Source organism: Glossina fuscipes, unplaced genomic scaffold (assembly GCF_014805625.2).
Source record: "Glossina fuscipes isolate IAEA_lab_2018 unplaced genomic scaffold, Yale_Gfus_2 27, whole genome shotgun sequence".
In the NCBI taxonomy this organism is placed as follows: domain Eukaryota; kingdom Metazoa; phylum Arthropoda; class Insecta; order Diptera; family Glossinidae; genus Glossina; species Glossina fuscipes.
This window is the reverse complement of record NW_023998422.1, coordinates 828032-851574: the sequence shown is the minus strand read 5'-3', so window position 1 is coordinate 851574 and position 23543 is coordinate 828032. Positions and strand designations below refer to the sequence as shown.

General features: G+C 33.2%; 7 protein-coding genes across 10 annotated transcripts; 4 read left to right on the top strand and 3 right to left on the bottom strand.

The window, feature by feature from the left end:
• Positions 1-1874: 1874 nt before the first annotated feature.
• Positions 1875-6452, bottom strand: LOC119636050. 3 transcript variants are annotated; one of them, XM_038031133.1, is made up of 5 exons: positions 6255-6452; positions 5355-5969; positions 5207-5297; positions 3320-3538; positions 1875-3267 (listed from the first exon to the last, which is right to left on the bottom strand). In XM_038031133.1, the coding sequence occupies exons 2-5, from the start codon at positions 5958-5960 to the stop codon at positions 3101-3103; spliced, it is 1083 nt and encodes a 360-aa protein (XP_037887061.1). In that variant the 5' UTR covers positions 5961-5969; positions 6255-6452; the 3' UTR covers positions 1875-3100. The 3 variants fall into 3 exon arrangements, with proteins under 3 accessions (XP_037887061.1, XP_037887062.1, XP_037887063.1); XM_038031134.1 differs by lacking the exon at positions 6255-6452 and having other exon boundaries at positions 5355-6144; XM_038031135.1 differs by lacking the exons at positions 1875-3267; positions 3320-3538 and having other exon boundaries at positions 4080-5297; positions 6255-6447.
• Positions 6453-8290: 1838 nt separating this feature from the next.
• LOC119635933 (ADP-ribosylation factor-like protein 6-interacting protein 6) lies at positions 8291-10116 on the top strand. Its single transcript, XM_038030971.1, has 3 exons — positions 8291-8747; positions 9441-9657; positions 9720-10116. Coding segments are annotated over exons 1-3 (318 nt in total). The 5' UTR covers positions 8291-8746; the 3' UTR covers positions 9820-10116.
• A 1114-nt stretch (positions 10117-11230) lies between these two features.
• LOC119635567 (glucose-6-phosphate isomerase) lies at positions 11231-13957 on the top strand. Its single transcript, XM_038030418.1, has 5 exons — positions 11231-11592; positions 12136-12718; positions 12774-13013; positions 13084-13615; positions 13681-13957. Exons 1-5 carry the CDS (start codon positions 11459-11461, stop codon positions 13872-13874), a joined length of 1683 nt encoding a protein of 560 aa, XP_037886346.1. The 5' UTR covers positions 11231-11458; the 3' UTR covers positions 13875-13957.
• Positions 13934-17023, bottom strand: LOC119635566 (WD repeat-containing protein 43). Of its 2 annotated transcripts, XM_038030416.1 has the most exons (8): positions 16759-17023; positions 16595-16696; positions 16003-16535; positions 15465-15947; positions 15277-15405; positions 14390-14539; positions 14223-14326; positions 13934-14163 (listed from the first exon to the last, which is right to left on the bottom strand). In XM_038030416.1, the coding sequence occupies exons 1-8, from the start codon at positions 16954-16956 to the stop codon at positions 14030-14032; spliced, it is 1833 nt and encodes a 610-aa protein (XP_037886344.1). In that variant the 5' UTR covers positions 16957-17023; the 3' UTR covers positions 13934-14029. The 2 variants fall into 2 exon arrangements, with proteins under 2 accessions (XP_037886344.1, XP_037886345.1); XM_038030417.1 differs by lacking the exon at positions 13934-14163 and having other exon boundaries at positions 14236-14326; positions 14390-14534; positions 16759-17021.
• A 1553-nt stretch (positions 17024-18576) lies between these two features.
• On the top strand, positions 18577-19793 carry LOC119635867 (MRG/MORF4L-binding protein). The gene is made up of 3 exons (XM_038030881.1): positions 18577-18743; positions 18842-19374; positions 19432-19793. Exons 2-3 carry the CDS (start codon positions 18987-18989, stop codon positions 19641-19643), a joined length of 600 nt encoding a protein of 199 aa, XP_037886809.1. The 5' UTR covers positions 18577-18743; positions 18842-18986; the 3' UTR covers positions 19644-19793.
• A 728-nt stretch (positions 19794-20521) lies between these two features.
• LOC119635703 (peptidyl-prolyl cis-trans isomerase Fkbp12) lies at positions 20522-21257 on the bottom strand. Its single transcript, XM_038030671.1, has 2 exons — positions 21084-21257; positions 20522-20964 (listed from the first exon to the last, which is right to left on the bottom strand). The coding sequence occupies exons 1-2, from the start codon at positions 21118-21120 to the stop codon at positions 20675-20677; spliced, it is 327 nt and encodes a 108-aa protein (XP_037886599.1). The 5' UTR covers positions 21121-21257; the 3' UTR covers positions 20522-20674.
• Positions 21258-21322: 65 nt separating this feature from the next.
• On the top strand, positions 21323-22852 carry LOC119635702 (histone-lysine N-methyltransferase SETMAR-like). The gene has a single exon (XM_038030670.1). The coding sequence runs from the start codon at positions 21612-21614 to the stop codon at positions 22620-22622; it is 1011 nt and encodes a 336-aa protein (XP_037886598.1). The 5' UTR covers positions 21323-21611; the 3' UTR covers positions 22623-22852.
• The last annotated feature ends 691 nt before the right edge of the window (positions 22853-23543 follow it).

Genomic DNA, 23543 nt, shown 5'->3' with positions numbered 1-23543 from the left:
TATTTTTATGTAGTTTAATATGTAAATTAATTAAAATTTAAATGTATTTAAGACACATACATACGAACAGATAAATTCATTAAATGCTTTTCATAATTAATTATATTATATATGCGTTTAATTAATTAATCAATCCTACAGCACAAACAATTATTATTGATTGATTTTTAGAATTTACTTATTAATATATATTTAATAATTATTAAGAAAAAAAAAAAACATTAAATTATAAAATATCATAATAAAAAGCACATATAATGTAAATAGCAAATATATACACCTATACATTAACACATAAGATTGGTAAATATTAAGATTTGACAACAACAACAACACGCTCGCCAAAGCCAGATGGCATTCGTATCGTACACAAAAAAAACCATCATAACATTTTTAAACATTTTTTAAGTTTAACAATAAATAAAAAAAAATTACAATAAATTTTATTTCATGTTTTAACTAGTAAAGGCAATGTTGACATCAATATTTGTATGGTGTGGCAATTACAAAACACACGAGTATTTTAATAGACTCTTGTGCAGGTCATATGTAAATGTTCGGGAGGCATTCATTTCATTTATGCCTACATATCCGTACATATCGCGTTGTATTAGACTTATTATGTGCAATAGGATTTCTCAAACTACCTGGAGGCGTTTTAACCCTTTGACCTACACAGTGTTTGCCGATTGCGCGAGCCATGGTAAAGAAAAAGATTAGTCGAGCGCCACGCTATCCAGCTATTAGGCCGTGCACTCGAACTGGCGCAAAATCTATGCTTTGCATGACATGCATATATTTCGGTGAAACAGAAGGTTTAGTGAAATAATAAATCATGTTCGGGAGTAAATAATAATTTTAATACATTACATTACATACATAAATACATTACCAAAAGCCGAACCCGTGCCTTTTCTGTTATTATATAGTTTCTTTACCGCGAGTCCGACTTGTCAGTGGTTATAGGCTAAAGGGTTAAATAATGTTGCCTTGGTTGACATTCGGAGGATAGCAACAATTGCTTTGTTTTTGTAATATTTCTATACCTGTTGGTGTTTTTTTTTTTTTTTTCATAAAACAAATAATAATAAAAAAAAACTATGGCTGGTTTATATAACTAAAAGATATGTTTGTTTTTTTGTTTTATTCTGTTCAGATCCTGTTCAGATTTTTTAAGTAAATCTCCAAATTTTCTCCCTCATTTTTCCTATTTCTCATGGCCTCAATGGTTTGCTAACGAATAGCGCATTAGTAAGTTGGAAGGTATTAAGTAGTTTGGCAATATTTTCACTTTAATTAGTGATATATTTTAGGTGAATTTTTTTTCTCCAAAAGGAAGCTTCAGAGACCCTATGCAGTACATATATTCTTTATTAGCGGGAAATTGTGAATTGATTACATCACGTCTGTCCGTCTGTGTGGTGTTTGGTTGGCACTGTGCTCGTCGCAAAAATGAAGACATCGACTTCAAATGCGGTAAAAATATTGCAAATTTTTGCACGCAAGTTGGTATTGAAAATGGGCCAGATTGATTAGAAAAGAGGACCGCAATGGAACGTTAACTGGACATAACGCGGTTTTTCTTAACAAAAATCTGTAATTTAAGAGGCTAATAATTTCCACATTTACTTTACGAAACAGTCTACTCTTTAAGTCCGAAAATGGAACCAATCGGCCACGCCCGCACAAGGTTACAAGTGATTACAAATTTCATTTTTTTCACTTTTTTGAGTTTTTATGCTTATTTATCATAAGGCAAACGGGATAGAATGTTTAAAACTCTTCTGGGACATTCTTCAAATGAAGTTATATTATCTGCCTAAAAATGGGTTAATTCTAAAATGAGTGTGATACACACAGCGATTAATTTTTGTTTAATAATACCAGCGATATGGGTCTCAAATAAAAGAACTTGGAGAGTAGAATGCGAAAAGCTAAACGCGTTAGTTCCAAATTAATTGAAGCACACGTCACAACTTAATCCTACTAAATCTATTCGATATAGCTATCAAATGAAAGAAATTGAAGAGTAGAATGCGATAAAGTGTGTTAGCTATAATCTTAATTATGATGAAAGTTTAATACATAAGGTCTTGGGGTATTTAGGATTAAAAGTATTTCTTGGGGTAAGCATATATGGCTTAATTGCATGCAATTATAATTCTCCGCGATCGGGTGATTTAATTTTTTTCTTAAAATGGTTATCAAATAAGAGAAGTTGGAGAGGGAGAAGAGTATTGTGGTGGATATGCGAGATTCGGCCCCTGCCGAATATAACTTTCTTACTTGTTAAAATATACATTTATACTTTCTTTTCCCTTATTATAATGAATTTTAGATTCTAAGAAAACTTAAAGTATATATGGCAGTAAAACGCATAAACAAGGTGAGAGATAAAATTTTGGCATTTTTTAATGTGACAGGCAGTCCCATTCAGCCATTGTAAACTAGAAATGTTATGTTAAAATCGAATTTTGCTATGAATACATTATTTTCTTCCTTCCTTTCTCATCTCTCTTGGGGAGGTAGCAGGAGCTTTTACTCCTTTTATACTAATTCTTATTTTGCCCATAAATGTAAAAGAACCTAAATATTAATTAATTAAAATGACTTTGACAAGTAACAAGAAAGTTTTTACTCGCTACACAATAATGCTAATTACTTGTATGTAAGCATATGTTCGGAGCCTTGACATCCGGCCCGTTCAAGGTTAATTGTTTCGATAATAAAATATCTGACGTAAATATATATCGGTTACCAATATATACGAAAATATATGATTTAAAAATTTGTATTATGCCTTCGATATGTAAATTTTGGAAGTGAAAAGGAAGAGGAAGAAAAGTTTTCCAAATGGAAATGTTCCCGTACTCGATATAATCTTTCGAATAATCGGTACAAGCTCTTTTTGAATAAGAGAATAAAGAAGGAGGAAAATTTTTGAAATGACAGATCCAATTTTTAGAGAACAATGGCTGGAATAAATTGCTCTTAATATCTCCCATGAAAATATTATTGTTTATGTAGTCAGAAAAATCTCATTATTGGTCGCCATCCCTCTTATACATTGATTTTCGTCAGAATATTTCTTAATTTTAAATTAATGACGAATCATGCGTACACGTCGTTTAGATTCGTTCAATTCAAGCGAATCAATAACAGATGGTCGCCTGGAAATGGACAAACTTGTAATAGCCTGTGCGGAAGAGGTGATCTTTTGCATTTGGAACGCCAAACCAACTGGCCCTGTCTCCGAATGTGGCATTTCTAAAACATAACAACAGTTCATGGCAAGAATTGATTTTCATAATAAATATACCTGTGCGTTTCGTCACAGCAAACCTGTCGCTTTTGATACTTTGCTTCAAAATTTGCCAATTTTTTGGTAAAGTACTATCAGATACGATTGGCTGTCGTTTCTCACTCGAATCGTTTAACGCTGATGCAGTCATGTGTGTAACCGTGAACAAACGTTCTCCAAATTGATAATGGTCAGCCGATAGGGAACGGGCGGACGCCAATCGTGAATGGTACATTTCTTTATTCCTCATTACGATGTTTTTAGTTTAATGAATGAATTATCAAAAGTAAGTATGATGATTTAGTAGGTATATGTGTATGCATACAAATATATATATGTATATATCGATTACACACATATAAAAAACGCAAAACAAATGCAGGTTTAGAATTTTAAAGCATTTTTTTTATTTCATAACTTGCGACAAATATATTATAAAATTATTATCAAAATATAACAAGTAAGAAAATTATATTCGGTTATGACCGAATCTTTTATACCCGTCACCGTTATCTTTAAAAAGCCAAAAAGACTAAAAGAAGTAAATTTTCACGCTCTATAATATGGAATGGGCGTGGCCCATTTTTTCTATTTTCAAAATAAAAACATAGGCATTTAGGCCTAGTTGTAGGCGTGTTCAAATTCTATTACAAATTTTTAGGCGATATTTTCGTATTCGCTCACAGGAGAATATTTACCACAGATGCATAGACAAACAGACGGATATGTTTAGTTACATTGCAAATTTGAAACTGGCCAAGAATTTGTACACTTTATGGGGTTTTTGAAATTTTTTCCCGCACTTTATAAAGGTCAAGGTGCCCCTTGATTGATTTGGCCCATTTTCAATGCCAACCCGCATGCAAGAACTTTCAATGTTCCTGCCAAATTCGAAGTCATTTTTGCGGCCACGAAAATGTTTACAACAGACTTTACAGAGACGGACAGGCGGTCATGCTTACAAGGATTCAGAGTTTGGTGCTGATCTAGAGTACATATGCTTTGTGGGCTCTCCGAAGCTTCCTTCTGGGCTTTGCAAACATTTTGACGAAATGAGCAAACCCCCCGTCCTTCGGTGATGGATATAAAAATGTAAAGATACACGTAATTAGACAAATACAAATAGATTTAAATTTGCTTAAAAAAGTGTAAACAAAATCGTAAATTAGATTGCAGTCTATAGAAGTGTGACATTAGTTCCACTAAATTTGATTTGAATTTGAGAAAGCCGTAATCCACATATAAAAGAAAATTATTCAGTGTATTGAGAAATTCTCAATTTTTTGTTAATTTGTAAGACATTGATATTGACGGTTTGCTGTCAGCTTTATATACAAGTTCACATGAAATATTAGAATTTCATCTTTGTTCCCATATAAATTCATTTAATATAGGGTTTAAATTTTGAATTTAAATCTAATATCTGGTTTAACTTTATCTATAAAGATTAGTAAATTTTGATTAGATGTATAGAGTTGCTAAATAAAAAGTGCGAAGACCTTTCCTTGCCCAATATGGAAGGAAAAGAGCAAAGGAAACAAATCGAAATTTCTATTCAGCCAGGCAAACATATGTATAAAAATGTGCGTGAAAAGGTAACACTCTTGGTAGTGCTTTGCGAGGTTTGTTAAGACAGTTATAATAAATCTTTCTTTTTCTAAAAAATACAACCTCACAAATATTGCAATGGATAATAATTTACTTTAAAAAAGAGTTTATTTTCTTCTTTCTTAATTCATATATACACATAAACATTGTATTTTTCAAAAAAAAAAATCAGTCGAAAATAAAAGGAAACCTAGAAAAGGAATGCATTGACATTTAGAAACCAGTAGTTAAAAGTTTAATTGGCATAGATTAACAAAGCTTAGGTTAAAACAGACTTGGATTGAAATACCGTAATACCTTTTGAAGCACGACGATCCGCTGTCGACCGGCGACTTTGGGCGTACGATTGCAAGGAACATCGTCTCAAACGTTTATCGTTTTTATTTTGCTGTAAGTAGAGTAATTATCTTGTTATTCAAGTTTTTGTACAGCATCTTGTATTTACCGTTTTATAGTGTTGATTAATATCAGAAGCCGCCTTCAGCAATAAATATATAAAAACCAAAGCGAACATATAGATTATGGGTTCAGCTGTTGAGTTCTTATTTTTACTTTCATGCCGTTTCTTTGTATTAACCGGAAATTTGTATTTTGTTGATTTATTTGCAGGAACAATCGATCTGCGCTTATTTTTTGCTGGGCTTGTTTTTTTGGTCCCAACGCATTCATGTTTTTCAATATTTTCGACATTTTCATTATCTTCTAAAGCGGTTTCCTTCGCAAGTGTAGTGGTTTTAAATTTCTTAGTAAAGATCTCCAAATCCTTACAGATATGCTCGTACTCTAATAGTCTGGCTAAAATGCTGTTCTGATTATTTCCGTTTTGCTGTTGCGTTTTTAGATCATTTTCCAGGTCAGACCATATGTTTTCGCTGGGAAGATTACTGCTCGACTGATAGGAACAACTCACAAAATGTTGCTGCACAGCTAAATACAGTGTCATTAAAACAACGGCAACGCCTATTGGCGGTAATATATGCCGATTATTTGGATTTCGCTCCTCTGACCACAAAGAATTGTTTACTTTGTCTGCCCCTGCTTGTGCTGGCATTTTGTTTCTCTGTTGACGAAAATAAACGTTATATGTGATTCATTTCTTATCAATTCCTAAGCACCACTTGAAGTAGCAAAATATCAAATGTAATGAATAAGACAATTGTTGTCTTTTATAATTTTTAGTTATAAATCAATAGTATAAAATACTAAATATGTTTTTGTTGTTGTGATTAAATATGTTTTTTTTCCATTTTATCTCTACATCCAAAAAAAAACAACAAATATGGTTTATAAAAATGTATGAAAAATCAATAATGATACAATAGAACAAAAAGCTTAAGTTTTTTACTGTTTCAAAGATGACTTGTAAAACTTGTAGGTCTTTGCTTCTATAAAATAGTATTGCCTTCAAAGTTACATGGTTTTTAGAACAAAATGAAATAATTTAACCGTTTCTTATTATTAAAAATGAACTTGAAAATTTATAGATTTATTGCCAACTGGTTTGGACAGTTGTATTTTTAGTGATACACAAACATTATTATACTTTAAAAGACAAAATCAGGGTTGGCATTAGTTGCACCTTTTTTATTATCGCTTCATAAATTGTGTCCATCCTCACTCAACATCCGAAAAAAATAAAAAAATATTATGTTTTTATTTTTCAATATTTAATTAGAGTTAAAAATTAAACATCTGCAACAGATTTTCATGGAATAAAATTAAATAAAGCTTCTTTGATGTCTCTTAAAAATATTAATTCACGTTTTCTATGATAATTGACTTTTAAAACTTGCCAGAGTTGATATCGACTGCATATGTTTAGATTCCTAAATCAACTAAAAGGGGAAAGATAAACAAACATTTACATAATATTAGGTGTTTCCAGAAATTTTGATTACTTTTTTACTTGAAAAAGACATTTATTGTGGAAAATTAATCAGAATAGTTCCCATCATTTTCTGTAAAATTTTTAAAATATTTTTGGCAATGTGACGATATCATATTGAGAGTATTTATATTGATTTTGCAGCGATCCACCCACCGATCCATTTTCGCACTTCTTCACTTTTGCGGAGCCGCGTACCAGCAAAACCATGCTGCACCGATCTGGGTGCGACAGAACTTCCTAATCGAAATGCAACAGTGTATCTTAGACAACTCTTGCAACAAGTGGCCAAGAAATGGCATTTTCAGTCAATTCGAGTCGCCACTTTTAAACCGTTAAATAAAAACCGGCAATTGGTATAAGATGGACCAACATCTCCATAAACCTCTGAACGTGCATCAAGTCGCTGTGTGCAGCGCAGTCGCTAAGTGCAGCGCACCAATTGAATTTAAGTTCTTTTTTGTTTAAATACACTGTTCTTTTCACAATTTCTAGAGCATGAGTTGTTTATTATTTATGGTCTTTTGGGTGGAAGGGTTCGAAAGAGAAGCGAAGTGGTTTTAAGTCGGATAGCCATTACATGAAGAAGTTGATCGTTATCGGCAATGAACACTTGGTATATAAATAATATTTATATTGGTTATAGAATAGTTGCAATTCTCCGCGGAATGGATTCGTAGATTGTCTGAGTGGTTTGCGACAGAATGTTGTCCGATTGCTGCACTAAAACAACCGCCAACTGTTTCAATGATGTTAGAGAAAGAAATGTGCTCCTCACCCTCTGCTTTAAAACTCCCGCATAACTATTCAATTATCTTGAGATCTGGCCTCTGTTTTGAAACGCCCCCATAACGGTTCAGTTATCTTACGATATGGCGATTATGTTTACCAAGGAAGATTTATATATAAAAACACTTTAGTACTCATTCGGAAAGTGTCTTCAAGTACTAAACTTGGAAATCTATTGGCCTATTAATTAATATATGAGATGGATTATTCACTAATTCAGGCCAGTAAACAATGTGAATTATAGCAACTTTCGAATGGATTTGAGAAATATGTTTTTAAAGTGCCAAAGAGAAAAACATTACGAAAAATAATATGATTGTGTTTTGAGATTTTGAAGAGAGATTCGAAAATTCTTTGGCAAACAAAACCCCGCCATTTGTATTAAATCCAACGATAGGTGCTACAAGTTTCAACGATTTATCTTCATTCCAATAGCAGGCAAATAAGAGGGAGAACAAACCTATCTTCTACGGCTAAAAAGTTTGAGAATTTCATAAGGATTAATAAGGTGCAATTCTACGGATCAAATAGCAAAGTTGGCATGTATCCAGGCTTCCTTGGTTTTAGCATAATTATCAGTCGTAACTTGTCGTAAAAGACGAGTGGAACGTCTACATAAGGAAACCTTCGTATCGATTCTATCGCATACCTGTGCAAGTTTCTTATTTATTTACATGTTTGCTTATATACATGTACAAATACGTATTGAGTGTGTTTCGTGTATACAAATATAAGTTGTTGGTTTTATGTCATTAACTTATATTGTGACGTCATTAATCGAACTACTTGTACATATAAATCTTCGAAATTTCCAAAGTTCTGTTTATAACTGTTGATAATAATAAAACAAAAATAAAAATATATATAATTATATCAAAAATGGAAATAAATTGTCTACCTTCTGTAGCTCACGCATCTAATGGTTTTGCCAATAATTCAATCAGCGCTTCTATCGATGCCTTCTTTTCATTCAGTTGTGTGACTGCTCTGACTGCGAATAATCTAAATAAAAAAATATTCATATAGATCACCAACAACAACAAAAACTAGGTAGTAGTTCATCTAACGGAAATTTGTTAAATAAACAGTCGAAGGATTATTTGACTTGCTGGTCAAAGATTATATTATATTGCTGTGCCTGTTTGTGTGTCACCTTTAGTACAAGTAAGTAATTTTTTATACTTTAATATCTAAAACAAAGATAACTTTTCTGCATATTTTTTTTTCTCTCAATGCCAAGGCCATTTTTTAAATTGTTCGCTTTCCAACTAAGTTAACGAATGTAGTAACTTTTGAATTTGTTCGTTTTTTTTTGTGTACTTAATGAAGTGAAGAAAAAAGAAAATATTCAAAGTATTTAATTGAATGTATTGGATGATGATCTCATACTATTTAGCATACCACTGCGTTTTACCAAAAAGCATACAACCTTCCTATATATATATATATATATATAGTTAGTACGCATTTACTATGGTGTTCTTTTTATTTGAAAATTTCAAATATTTATGTACCTAACGTACCGTGTCTTCCTTTTTTTTCCTTTGGACCAATTTCAATCTTAAGTACGGAAACGCTTTATTTTAATTCAGCGGCATATGTACTGAGCTTTCTATGTATACTTTCGGACGATTTGAAGAGCAGAAAGTTGAGTGCGAAAATCTATATAACCCCCGCCGGAAAATTTTTAGTCGAAATTTCACGCCAATCAAGAATATGTATAATTTATAACATTTTTTCGTTACGAATAGAATCCCAAAAACTAGATTGCTTCCCTTTTTCAAACAGTTTACAAATACGTCTTATCTGCACAAAAAAAAAAAAAAAGCAATATTAATCATGCTTATTATATTGTAGTGCTATTCCTCCAAACAAATAGTCTATCCGATTTCCTCTCATCATATATCGAAAATAGCGACAACCGTTATCTTAACTGGGATGGCAAGTATGTCAACCTCAGACCGCTTCTGTGTGGATTTGCGGTAACATTGTTCTCCTACTATTTGGTATATTTAGACAGTAAGTTACCTGGTATTAATCCACCATCACCGTTTTCTCCGCGAAAGAAATTATAGTAAGTTTTTTGCCATCAAAGATTCCTGCTTGATCTAATAAACAAAATCCTTCTTTCAACAGTTATCATCAGCAGAGAAGTAATCTGCACTTAGGTTATCTAACGGCTTTGGCATCTGGTGTAACAGTGAGCGTGCTGATGTATTTAAATCTGGATATTTAATTAATGTTCAAGAAATATTCTCATTAACTTTATGAAATTTATGTATTTATAATTATTTGTTATTGTATTTTTAAGCTTAAATGTAAAAAATGAAGGGAGGAAGGAATTCAGTACAAAATCCTGTATTATAGGTTATTATTTATATAATAGGATATGGGGATTTAAGGGTAGCTGCCATCTGGTTTTCCCTTTACATCGGTTCCTAATAAGAATTCCCGGTACTTATGTGTTTACGTCACCGCGGCAAAAATTCCGTTAAAAAACCAATAAAAAGCAACCTTTTAAACTTCAAAAAAAGGTTTTTTTGGCTTCTAACTATAATAATAATATAATAATAATAATATTTTAATAATTTGTATTTAATTCCCTTTTGTTGAGAATGAAGAGAGCGCAGAAGTGGCAGAGTTGTTTTCAATAAATGCAAATCCTCTACCATGAATCAAAATTGAATCTCTATCAACTAAAATGAAACAAATTCCTTCTTAGATATAAGACGACGTGAATGCGAAATTATTTATGCAAAAAATTATGAAAATAAATGAATGTCTTGTAAATAAAAATTGGAAATTTCTTCCAACAAAGACACCGTATTTTTCAGATTATACATAGAAAAATGGACAGAAATTATGAGTGCGTCTTATGGTCCGAAGGTAACACTAAAATATTGTTTCCATAAATTTTCTCTAAATTTGAGGTTTGAAAGGAGTGACAATAACAGCTCAGATGAAAGTAATACGAACGCCTATTTTAAATCATACAAAATACAATGCCTATTTATGAGAAGTGGGAAAAAAAAATGTATATATATAGTATACTATGCCCTATACTAATATTATAAATCTTTTTTTTTTCCGTTAAAGGCAATTATTAACAATTTTTTTTATGTAAATATGAAAATCTTATGAAATAATTGATTAATGAATGTTTGCATTACACGAAAAATTTCTAAATATTTGCAAAAAATCGAAATATGCGATTAGTGTAGAAATTTTTGCTTATAATAAAAATAGACATACAAAAGTTTAAGAATTACCCTGATTCGATCGATGATTTTTGAAAATAAATAGCAATTTTAACGATCTTCTTTTATCTTAGTTTATTAGTCAAGCAGGTATAGTTTTCTGTAAAATTAAAGCAAACTTAATTCTACTTCGTATTTATTGCTTTATTAACCCAAAATGAATGATAACGGCGAGAGCGACAATGAAAGTTTTACACAATTCAAATGAAGATGTTTGTGAAACTTGACTTTCGTCGTTAACGCAAGTTGTTTAAAAATATGTAACCATTTTCCAGCATTTTCGATTTAACTGATTATTCATTGGAGTTGAAATGTGTGTCAACTCGATCGGCATCACTATCACTTTATTGTTATCGTTGTTTTGTCATCTACATCTGATGTTGACATTTTTGTTATTCATTTGACTTTGAAGTGACAGCGACAAGTTGCCGCTTGTGTAAATTGCATACGTTTTGAATTAAAAACGCGTTCTTCTTTGGACACATAAGCCAACAATTTATTGGCTTAGTCCATCTCCACTCAACAAACCCAAAAAAAAAGATTTAATAACGCGTACATTTTTCAAATTTTTATTACTTATAAAAAATATACATATTTGAAAAGTATTCATCAGTTAAAATGGCCGGTTCTTTAAAAACATTAACTACAGAGCCGGTATACAAAGACTTGCAAGCACTGTACGATCAACTGGGCAAAGATATTAATATGAAAAATATGTTCGATAAAGATCCGGAAAGATTTAACAAATATAGGTTTGTAAAAATTTTTGGAGTTTGCAACAGTAATAGATATCTTAAACACATCGACAGATGTTAATTATTATATTGTATTATTTGTAAGTAAATAAAAATGTTAGTGAAAGGTTACAAGTTTTGCAGGTTCGACGAGGTCATATAGTTAAGTGTGGAGTGGCCATGCACACATATATGTCAAAGTAAACTACTTTCAAATTTACACGCACAGCTTAGGATACCTAAACTAGAATCCACCATAATGCATTCCATAGAATCCCCCGTGCACATTTACATGCATACTGTGATTCCAGGTTTTGTTTAAAATTTGAATTTATCAGAAAATCAATCACAAGTATATATTACATGTTTTTGCTTAATATGGATAATAGCTCACGTAAGATATTCAAAAATTCTTTCTGTTTGGAACACGAAAATTTCGGTTTCAAGTTTCGAGTTTCATCCCAAAATTAAATGAAAGCCACTTTCTTATTAAGACAATGTATTTGCAATCAGAATGAGAAGCGTAACTCGATTCCAACTTACATTTCATTGTCAATATAGTATACGGCTCAGGACGGAGAGCGATGGTGAGATTTTAATTGATTACTCGAAAAATTTAATCAACGACGAGATAATGGGAAAACTTCTGGAATTAGCGAAGGTTAGACGAGTGGCTGATGCTCGCGATGCTATGATGTCCGGCGAATTTATTAATACAACGGAAAATCGCGCGGTTTTACACGTTGCTTTACGCAATCTGGATGAAACGCCGATATTAGTAGACTGTGAAAGTGTCATGCCTAAGGTAATGGCGGAATTGGCGCATATGAAAGAGTTTACGAGAAGAGTTTTATCAGGCGAATGGACCGGCTGTACCAATAAATCCATTACAGACGTCGTCAACATTGGCATAGGAGGCTCGGATTTAGGCCCGCTCATGGTGACGGAGGCCTTAAAACATTATGCTAAACATTTACGTTGCCATTTTGTATCCAATATTGATAGCACACATTTGGTGGAAGTACTAAAGAAAATCAACTACGAAACGACGCTATTTATAGTAGCCTCGAAAACCTTTACCACCCAAGAGACCATAACCAATGCTAATTCCGCTAAAAGCTGGTTTTTGGAACAGGCTTTCGAGGTAACCGTTTGAAAAAATATGGAAGGGCGGATTTTTACTCTTTGTATTGTTTCAGAAAACAGCAATTGCCAAGCATTTTGTGGCTTTATCCACCAACAAAGAGAAGGTTATTGAGTTTGGTATTGATAGTGCGAATATGTTTGGTTTTTGGGATTGGGTAGGCGGTCGATATTCGTTGTGGTCTGCCATTGGCTTGTCGATTTCTCTTTACATAGGTTATGAAAACTTTGAAAAACTCTTGATGGGGGCTCAGTTTATGGACAATCATTTTAGAGAGGAACCGCTGGAAAAGAACGTAAGCCAACTGCCTACTGATATTTGCGTTCCCAATGCTTATCTGATTATGATGTTGCAATATTGTTTAGGCTCCAGTTATCTTGGCTTTGTTGGGTATTTGGTATATTAACTTTTACAATGCCGAAACCCATGCATTGTTGCCTTACGATCAGTATATGCATCGTTTTGCTGCTTATTTTCAACAAGCTGACATGGAAAGCAATGGAAAGTTTATTACTAAAAGTGATGGCAAGGTGGTTAATTACAAAACCGGCCCTATTGTTTGGGGCGAACCTGGCACGAATGGCCAACATGCTTTTTATCAACTAATACACCAAGGTACTCGCCTAATACCTTGCGATTTTATCATTCCTGCTCAGAGTCATAACAAAATTGCGGACGGCCTTCATCATAGGCTTTTAGTAGCAAATTTTTTGGCTCAAACTCAGGCTTTAATGATAGGTAAAACTGCAAAGGAGGCACGCGAAGAGTTGGTAAAAGAGAAAAAAACAGAAGAGGAAGTGGAGAAACTCTTACCGCACAAAGTATTCCCAGGTAATCGTCCAACTAACTCAATAGTGGTACGACAAATTACTCCGTTCACATTAGGTGCTTTAATAGGTAAGTATAAGAAATAATTTCTCTGCAGGATCTAATTGTAATATATAATTCATTTTGCTTCTCAGCTTTGTACGAGCACAAAATTTTTACACAAGGTGTTATTTGGGATATAAACTCATTTGATCAATGGGGTGTTGAATTGGGCAAACAATTGGCGAAAAGGCTTGAGCCCGAATTGACACATAAAGAATTGATATTCCATCATGATTCATCCACAAATGGCCTCATGAACTTCATTAAATCCAATTGGTCATTTTAATTGTTGCCCGATAGAGTATGTTTTTTTTATACAAATGGACGCAATTTTCAATTTGATAAAATTAAATATATTCTAAAAGTAAATAGACTTGTTGAATAAAAATTGCTATGAAATATTTACTTGAACTAAGTGATGGCGGGAACTCAGTACTTAGTTCACATTTCCATGTTCTCATCGTCATCGTTATTTTGATCCATTGTTCCTTTATTTTCTTCAACATTATCCTCTTCCCACGCGTCGTCGGAATCACTCTTTCCTCCAGCATTTTCCATTTCAGAATTTGATGAGTCTTCAAACATAACATTAAATTACATTCAATCCACATTAAATTAATTAGCTCATACTTACCATCATCTTCATAAACCAAAAGATTTTCACTATGAAAATCGTTCGGCTCAGTGTCAGTATCTCGTTTTAGTTGATTAACCAACAATTGCAAACGCCCATTTAATCTGCAATCATAAAGAGAAACTTTATTAATGTTGTTTGTGTCCACTTAAACGATCGCAATTTACTTGGACAGCTCCTTCAAACAATTGGTTCGGTGCTCAATAATACCAATACAAGGTCCAAATTTGTTTAGCAATTCCTCTGCTCCTAAAGCCATCAATTGGCTCGAGTGAGTTTGAGCTAAAATCTTTAACCAATTCATAGCGAACTCTACGCTGAAAAAAACGAAAGAAGAAAATTTCTAGAAGTGTCTCAGATATCCAACATATATAATATATATAATTATAAGTTGGTCATAAAAGATAGTTACGATTAGCAGGAGATGTATCCTGAAAACTAAATACTTCAAACGAGTGAAATGAATATTAAAGAGCCTTTGGTAAATATTTCTTTCACGTTTTAGGTTAACAATTTGTCCTTAATTATGAAAGCTTTTGTTTATAGTGGCCGTAGCCTTTCGACAATCTAATCTATGATTCTCAATAAAGAATATATATGCATTTCTCGTTACAACTTTTGCGAATGATATGGGTCTAACAAAAAACAGACGAATAAAACGGTGGGTGGTAAGACAAACTTGGGTAGATACAAAATCATACGTAGGTCAAAACACTCGATTCGATTTTTTTCGTCCAATCTTAGAAACTCCGACCCAATACGTAATTTATCAGATCTTTGTCCTTAAAGTTATAAATGGTAGCCATATTCAATATCGGCTCAGCATAAATATTTGAAGCGAAGTGTTCACATTCTTCTAAAGCTTCAGCTGTATTATTCACTAGAGAATATATGGGTGTACCTCACTAAAAAGTACACGTGTGAGCGGACGAACATCTCAGATCCTCCGGATCATAAAATATATGTATACGATCCTCATCACTCTTGGCCATAATTATATCTTTACGATTGTGACTGTATATGTAAATATCTTTTGAGGAAAAAGTCGTCTTACTTTACGTGCTTTTGATGCATGAGCAACGTCAGCTCATCAATCAACGTTCCTATGTATCGTGTTGGTAGCTTTTGTACAGTTAATTGTATCGTTTTGACGTCATTTGTGCACAAAACACTTCTTAACAATCTGAAAAAATGCAATACATTAGGATTTATTTGTACAGTAAGATGAAGGAATTAACTTACACAGCATCTTTACTATGTAATGACTGCAGTAATAAATGTACTTTACATTCAGCCTGTGGTGCTGTTTTATTTTCTCGTATATCTAAGTTTAAATTTTGTAGCCGCGATTCCAAGGACAAATCTGCAGATTTCTTATTCCTTTTTCCCAAAGTTACAGAAGATTTATGGTCGACTTGTCGGTCATCGATAATGGGATTCAATATCTTAAGCGCAGCATCTGTCCCCTTCGCTTTTGTACCAGAGATCTGTTTTATTAAATTTCTTGGTTTCGTCCTTATCAACACTTGCATTTTCTCGCCAAAATTTGGTTTCAAATGTTCAAAAAGCATAAAATGTCTATCACCATAATTAAATAATATTTCGTTAGGTCGCTGAGAATGTTGAAAAGTTGCTGCTATAACGGATATTGGTTCTATTACTGTGGTGCTATCCGATGCTACGCTAATAGTTAATTTAGGTTTAATCGGCTTCTCCGCTCTAACACTAAAAAAAATAAAAATTTAATAAAAATTATTTAATATTTTATCGGTATAAATACCTCTTTATTTCAATTAGGTAAATATGTATAACTCCACTTCTTGTGACGCTGGCAATTTGAAGAGCGTTGCTTTCTTCATCCATTTGGCAAGTAAGACAATACGCTACATCCTCCATAAGTAACGCGCAAAAAGGTGGGCAGTTCTTCCCCTGTCCACCAATTTCCCATAAACAGGTTATACGTTCCATACGAGAAGCTGTGACTGCGTATTCCTTATTTTCTTCAAAAACAAATTTGCGCATTAAATTGACTTCGGAGGTATGTCCGGTGAACGTTTGCAATAGTTCTCTTGTCTCGACAGAAAACACTTTAATTTGCCTTGATCCCACCACCAAACTTTTAGAAGCACTCATATATGCTAAGCTGGAAGGTTTTTCAGGTCCTACTGACCAAGATAATAATTGCTTTTCGCTAGTCAAAGACCATTCTATCACTTTACAGTCTTCACCACACGAAAACAGTTTACCGAGATCGCCTTGTTCTAACGCAGTTATACGTCCAGCGTGGCCATCACCTTTAAGACAGCGTTCGACCTATCCGAAATAATCAATGCTGCTATTAATAGGTTTGCTGCTACTCCCGTTTTACTTACCTTGGCTTCAGCATATGAATAAAGTGACACTAGCCCCTTAGTTGTGCCCAAAGCAATATACAGTGCTCCCGCACCATTTAATGATGTACGTGCTTTCTTACTCTTAATTTTAACAAGACAAATTCAATTTCAAAGTCAAATCATTTACCACAAGAAATACTAACCTTTCTCTCCACCGACGTGAAAGTCACAATCCATAAAAGAGCTGAACATGGTCCAGATAAATGGAGATTTGGTGTATACTCTTGTTTTAATTCACTAGTATCCGTATCGAAAATTCGCAGGATACCTTGGACATCAATATTAGCAAATAACTTCCCATCCGGCGAATATTCTGACACGTGCGCGTCGCTTGCAGACATTTTTACTATAAAACCTCTCTTCAAGTCAATATCACCATTTATGTGAAAATGCCAAACATAACTTAACGGCTGCATTAGCTAAAAAAGTTCGTAATGCGTGATGGGTTACTTAAAGAGCTTATTAACTAATCGCTTTGGTTCTTTTTATTATTATTTTAGGTATATGATTTTCTTTCTTCTTTTCCAGCTATTTTGATTTATTTTGTCATTCATAGAACATTTAAAAATTCTAACATTGAAAATCTAAAAACAAAAAATTGAAAATGTTGAGCAAAATACGGTAGGATAAAAAACTAGAGGAAACTATACATGTCTTTACGTAAATTATTACTTTTTCTTAGAAAATTAACTACGCTTTATGCTTAGGGCTGTAAAACGCTATCCAAAATCAATTCATATTTATTATATACATATATTTACTATATATTATCCAATTTATATTTATTATATACATTTAGAGTTTCTTTAGTTTCTATGAAAATAAAATGGGCACTAATTATAACTAGATTTCATTGTCGAGTTTCGACTTTTTTAGCTATATGTATGCAGAAGAGGTGCTAGAAACGTGCCAAAGCCGGCGTAAGCAAAATTGCTCACGCTTAGTGTTGGTTGTTTAGAGTTGCATTTATAAAATAAAACAGCTGTAAATTAAAAATAAAATGAAATGAAAATAAAATTGTCTACTTACAAACAGCTGTACCAAAATAAGAAATTTAAATTTGATATTCGTGGTGGTAAGTAACTTCTGTTTGTGTGTTCTTGTGACAGGCTTTTGTACAATAAATGATAATTGAAATATTTCTAAAATGTATTGACGTAATCGGATGAGTGGATGAAATCCACATTTATTCTGGTGGGCTCGCAAAAAATGAAGAATGTTTCATAAACGGAAGCACAGCCGGAATGGAATAAATCTACATACACATATGGTTTTGCCTATGTACATATTAATATTTCATTAGTAAAGTTTGCGATCAGGTGAAAATTATGGAAGTAAGCTTCCATTAAGCCATCTTATCTTGACAATGGTGTCGACGTTTCGCTACTGGTCTCCCAATTGAGGCGAATAAGTGGGGAAATGTAAAACGGCAAATCTTTCGCAGTTTCAAATTTATTTGCATTGAATAAAAAGTCGAAAAGAATAAATCCACTTTAAGATGTTTTGTAAAAATGTTTGTACGATTGTGTTATTGATTGTAACATTGTAAACAAACAAACGTCAAATTTTCCCCTTATTTTTGCCTTATTTCTTTCAAAATGAACTTCGAGTGACGAACTCCATACATAACTCTCAACCAAATTGCCTTCAAGCTACACCTTCCGAAGGAGACCTAGTCATCCAAAACGTGGATAATCAATGCCCACTGATTTCATGTCTATCTAATGGTATTTAGATGTCTGCTGAATAATATCAATCAATTGACAAATGAAAAACTAGTCATTCATTTCTAAAATTTATCGAAAACCCAAATACTTACAAAATTGTGGTCCTTCTGCTTAAACATAGTTATTTTTACAGAGGATAATCTTGGAACTAATGAAACTAAGTTACCCTTATTTCCTCTAAATTTGTCTTACTCGATTTTTGTACTACTATTTACTTGCGAAAAATGCTGTTGTCAGATTATTGTTTTTGACATTATCCTATTTTCTGTCATCGCCGATGCTAGCAAGCTAAAAAAATTAATAAAAACATTATTTTAAGTAAATTAATTTAAAATAATTTATAACTTACCTCCCCCATTGTTATTGTATTGACTTTGTGCTATTGGCAGATTAAAAAATACGTAAACATACTATTTTACCAAATACTCTTTTAAAATAATAATTTATCTAATTTTTTTGCTTATTTAAAAAAATTACAAATTATCTTGCGTGTGCGTAGCGGAAATCGAGATTGATAATAAAAAATGAAAAGCCAATGTACGAAAGTCATGCAGATGAGAGCATCAACGTGGAAATTGGAATAGTGCAGCAAAAACGCACAAACGTAAACAACAAATGTAATAACTGTCTGAGAATTATAAAAAATGCAAACATCAAAAGAAAAGACTACAGACCATGAATGGACGCCAGAGGAAGAGATACAGTTATTTTATGCTTTGTCCGGGATGAAACCGGTTGGAGTTAATCGACATTTTTATGTGGCCTGCGTTGCTGAGCGTTTGTCGCGCAGTTTAAACCGTGATTTTCTCGGGGAGCATATATGGACACACTTGAAGTCGATGTATAATTTAGATGTCTTACAGTTACATGAACAGGTACCTTTTCCTAATGAACAGAAAGAATTTTCATTGCCGGAAGTGGAGTTTGGGGTGTTTATGTCCAAAAAAGCAGCATCTAGTGAAGAAAGACGACAAAGTTCGGACGGGCCGCCATCGATTATAGCTGTGGCAACCGACAACACCACTACCAGGGGTAAATATTTAAAAGTAAATAAAAAAATCTTTAATGATTTCGTTGCATATCTTTCAGATAAAAATCAAAGCTACTTATTTAGTAAAACTTCGTCCCTATCAAGCGGAGGTCACCAAACGATTAAGGATTTGGATAAAAAAATTACTTCAAAATTAATAGATGTTCCGAAACGCCTTCCGAAACGTACGCGAGGTTCTGCATCATTGGAATCTAATAGTCCCTCAACCACACCACCACCGACGCAAAACAATAAAAGAAGACGTATTTAGATACCAAATACATTTTTTTTTTATTAATCATCAAAATCATCTGTTTCCTGATCTTGCTTATGCGAACTGTAAACGGAAAATGGTGTTAAAACATTTTCTGTGTTAATGTACTCCAAAAATGTTTTCAATAAATGTTTATTGATTTCGTCATTTTGGGTGGTTTCACGTGTCGGTGAAAATGTTGTGACAGGCAAAGTCGGAGCACTCATATTTAGCAGTTGAAGAGCTACATCAACTTCCGCTGGGGCATCCGTTATACAAGGCATTGCTGGTGGGAGGTGTTCACTTTAATTACAACCAAGTTTGACTTAAATATTTTTGTTTTTATGAATTTGATGACTCGTTCCGCACGAAATATGTGTTTAAAATGAAAAAAGTGGCAACAATTTTTATTTAAATCGTCAAACCAGCTGATGCTATACATAACTATGTGGTTGTATACCTACTTTTAAAAGATTTCACACGTGAGCTTAATGAATACAACAAGACTATTGTTTTGGGTTTTTGATGAAATGTATGAAATCCCTCTTCTCCACGTTATCGTATAATAAAACATTGCAAAGTGGAACAATTCATTGGATATTTTAATCCATTTATATTTCTGAAAGGAATATTTCTAATAGCCTTAATTTTACTTCAATTTGCTTTTATAGTAAATAGTTTTACACTTCATAATTTAATTATTTAAATATTAGATCAATCCTTTAAACAGTATATATGATAAAAAGAACCAGATATAAAAAACTTTTTGATAAATTTGTGTTTAAATTTGCTCAGAGATTTCTAATTTTTTCTTTTGTTTTGCTTGTAAATAAATGCAAAGAAAAATATATATTCCGAATCAGAAAAATGTTTAGGGGAGGAGGAATAGTGTGGGGAATATCTTTATAATGTATGTGTATATATTTCCATTTCGTATGCTTAAGGTATATCGATACAACTATTTTTTTAATGGTAAGAATTTTATATAATGAAAGTTAAATTCACTCTTTCTTACATCTTCATCGCTTTATCACTACAGCTTCGGCTTTTTATTCGACCTTGAGCAATTCAACATCAAAGGTTAGGGTAGAATTTGGAGGAATCACACCCGGATGACCGCGAGAACCATACGCATAATCAGGTGAGCAGATTAATTTAGCACGTTGACCCACCGACAACTGAGCTACGCCTTCATCCCAACCGCGTATTACTTCTCCTTTTCCAATAGTAAAACGGAATGGTTTATTACGATCTCGAGATGAATCAAACTTTGTGCCATCATCTAAAGTGCCAGTATAATGCACAGAAACTACTTGGCCATTTTTTGGGTAAGTACTACCTACAAATGGAAAATGGAAAAGTTAGGTTAGATGCTGAGCAATTATTTACACTTGTTTATTTAATTCATCTTATAATATATAACTTACCAATAAGTAATTAATATAAAATGTTACTTACCATCACCAGCTGAAATTGGAACTATTTGTACGCCCATTTCTTTTTTTTTTGTATTTTGTTAAATGCAGTTGAAAATTTCTAATTTCTTGCACTATGATAGAATTCTCAGGAAAAAGCTACTGCCGCTAATGAAAAAAGATGTTCGGTTATAAATGCAAAGGTGGAGTAATAGATACATAAACTGTGAGCTTTGAAACATTTTTTGAGCATGAAGTTGCCACACATACTTTTTTAGTTATATGACTTTTTGATTTGTTGCCTTAGTTAAGTTTAATATTTTCGCAGGTTTTACTTGCTTTATTCATAAAAAGTTTTCCCTTTTTATAAGTGATAAGATAGGCTTTCTTTCCTCTTAAAAGCGAACTAATTTGTAATGTATTTAATACAGGCTATAAAACTTTAAATTTGGCAATACTATAATATTTACATAAACAACAGATAACACAAATCGGCGCTTAAATATCCGATCCGAGACCGGAGATCGTAAATTAAAAATTTAATATATATAGAAAATATATTGCTCAGGAGATGAGTGAACTGTCGGCAAAACTGCGCTACATTTTGCAATTCTATTTCGACAAAGGTACAAGTGCTGCACAGGCTCGCGAAGAAATATGTGCTCTTTATGGGCAAGATACGTTATCAAAAGCAACAGCCAAACGGTGGTTCAGCCGTTTTCGGTCGGGAAACTTAGACGTTCAAGACGCTCCCCGAAGTGGACGGCCAATTACGGAAAAAGTGAATGAAATATTGGCAAAAGTCGAGCAAGACCGTCATGTAAGCAGTCATGACATTGCCAGAGACTTAAACATCAATCACCAAACAGTACTCAACCACCTGGAAAAAGCTGGTTACAAAAAAAAACTTGATGTGTGGGTACCGCCAGACTTGACTCAAAAAAATTTAATTGACCGCATTTCAATTTGTGAATATCTACTGAAACGCAATGAACTCGAGCCATTCCTTCAACGTTTAATAACTAGTGATGAAAAGTGGATAACCTACGACAATGCAAGAAAAAGATCATGGTCGAAGCGAGAAGAAGCTCCACCGGCCATGGAGAATCCCGCGCCTACAGCTAGGAAGGTTATGTTGTGCGTTTGGTGGGACTGGAAAGGCGTCGTGCACTATGAACTACTGTCGCCAGGTACAACAATCGATTCTGACCTGCTTTGTCGACAATTGGAGCGCTTGTATATAGCAATACAAAAAAAACGACCGGAACTCGTAAACAGTGTAGTAGTGTACCACAGACCATATATATGTTTAGCAAGTCGTCAGAAATTGGGAGAAAATGGCTGGGAAATTTTAATGCATCCACAATATAGCCCAGACTTGGCGCCGTCAGATTATCATTTGTTTCCGTCTTTACAGAGCTCCTTGAACGGTGTTAAATTAGCTTCAAAGGAAGCCTGTGAAAATCATTTGGCTCAATTTTTTGATCAAAAACCACCGAAATTTTACAGTGATGGGATTATGGTGTTACCACAGAAGTGGCAAAAAGTCATCGAACATTACGGTGCCTACGTGGATTCATAATGATATCTTGTAGCAGTGATAGATGCATTTTAAATTTAACCATGATAGACTCAATATTTTTTAAACAAATGGCCCTCAATACTTGTTTGATAACTCATTTTAGAATACTCATCGAACTTTACGAGTCATGATGACAACATATAGCGCGAAATATTTTTAAATATTATTAGTGATGGCGTAGATGCTACAGAGATTTTGTGTTCTGCAGAACTTAATATGTCTCCGCAGAGTGCATATATTCTTAAATATAACTAAATGCAACTTGAAAACATTTTTAAACTTATATGCTTTTTGTTTTAATTTTCACCTGTATTAGCTAAAATTTCAATTTTTTCCCCACTTTTCAGCCAGAATGCTTCCACAAGCTAGCAAGTTATTATTTGTGGTAGAAGTTACAAGCTTGGAAGAATGCTATCCATGGGGCGGTCTACGAAAAAACGAAACATTCAATCAGACTTTTGTTTTTTGCTAAACGCTCCAAATGGTCTGTTGTATCAAAGTTTTTCACGCTGTAATTGATAGTTTTAGATTTGAAACCGACCTAGGAAAACACAAAAATAATGTCAAGCTCCACTTTTTTTTTGTTAAGTTAGTAACAAGTGCCCCACTTGTAAAACAACGTATATAAAATCTGAGTGGACTCAGGGCATGGAGAAGTCACCTATCGTTGTATCGATCGACTGGGAATCATTTTTTGAATCGATTTAATCTTATGCAATACGGCCAAAATAGAAATCTGGCATATAAGTGTGCCACACAGGTGAGAAGGTCAGAATCGCCTGACAAGTAAATGTTTATATGATGAGAAGATCTAATTTTGTGTATTTTACGGTAGAAATAAATGGAGTATAGCTTTAGGCGAAATACTTAAAATTAAAGCCTTTTGCCTCCCGTTCCGTCTCTGTAATAAAACAGTATTAC

Excerpts from the sequence above, each read along its gene's own strand:
- LOC119636050 (XM_038031133.1), bottom strand. The coding sequence starts at position 5,960 with ATGCCAGCACAAGCAGGGGCAGACAAAGTAAACAATTCTTTGTGGTCA. Across the intron at positions 5,298-5,354 it reads TTAATCAACACTATAAAACG|CAAAATAAAAACGATAAACG; the intron begins GTAAATACAAGA and ends CTCTACTTACAG. Across the intron at positions 3,539-5,206 it reads GGATCGTCGTGCTTCAAAAG|AAATGTACCATTCACGATTG; the intron begins GTATTACGGTAT and ends TGAGGAATAAAG.
- LOC119635933 (XM_038030971.1), top strand. Across the intron at positions 9,658-9,719 it reads TCTCCGCGAAAGAAATTATA|TTATCATCAGCAGAGAAGTA; the intron begins GTAAGTTTTTTG and ends TTCTTTCAACAG.
- LOC119635567 (XM_038030418.1), top strand. The coding sequence starts at position 11,459 with ATGGCCGGTTCTTTAAAAACATTAACTACAGAGCCGGTATACAAAGAC. Across the intron at positions 12,719-12,773 it reads TTTTGGAACAGGCTTTCGAG|AAAACAGCAATTGCCAAGCA; the intron begins GTAACCGTTTGA and ends GTATTGTTTCAG. Across the intron at positions 13,014-13,083 it reads AGGAACCGCTGGAAAAGAAC|GCTCCAGTTATCTTGGCTTT; the intron begins GTAAGCCAACTG and ends AATATTGTTTAG.
- LOC119635566 (XM_038030416.1), bottom strand. The coding sequence starts at position 16,956 with ATGTCTGCAAGCGACGCGCACGTGTCAGAATATTCGCCGGATGGGAAG. Across the intron at positions 16,697-16,758 it reads TCACGTCGGTGGAGAGAAAG|AGTAAGAAAGCACGTACATC; the intron begins GTTAGTATTTCT and ends GTTAAAATTAAG. Across the intron at positions 16,536-16,594 it reads ATTCATATGCTGAAGCCAAG|GTCGAACGCTGTCTTAAAGG; the intron begins GTAAGTAAAACG and ends TATTTCGGATAG.
- LOC119635867 (XM_038030881.1), top strand. The coding sequence starts at position 18,987 with ATGCAAACATCAAAAGAAAAGACTACAGACCATGAATGGACGCCAGAG. Across the intron at positions 19,375-19,431 it reads CGACAACACCACTACCAGGG|ATAAAAATCAAAGCTACTTA; the intron begins GTAAATATTTAA and ends CATATCTTTCAG.
- LOC119635703 (XM_038030671.1), bottom strand. The coding sequence starts at position 21,120 with ATGGGCGTACAAATAGTTCCAATTTCAGCTGGTGATG. Across the intron at positions 20,965-21,083 it reads TCCAATTTCAGCTGGTGATG|GTAGTACTTACCCAAAAAAT; the intron begins GTAAGTAACATT and ends TTCCATTTGTAG.
- LOC119635702 (XM_038030670.1), top strand. The coding sequence starts at position 21,612 with ATGAGTGAACTGTCGGCAAAACTGCGCTACATTTTGCAATTCTATTTC.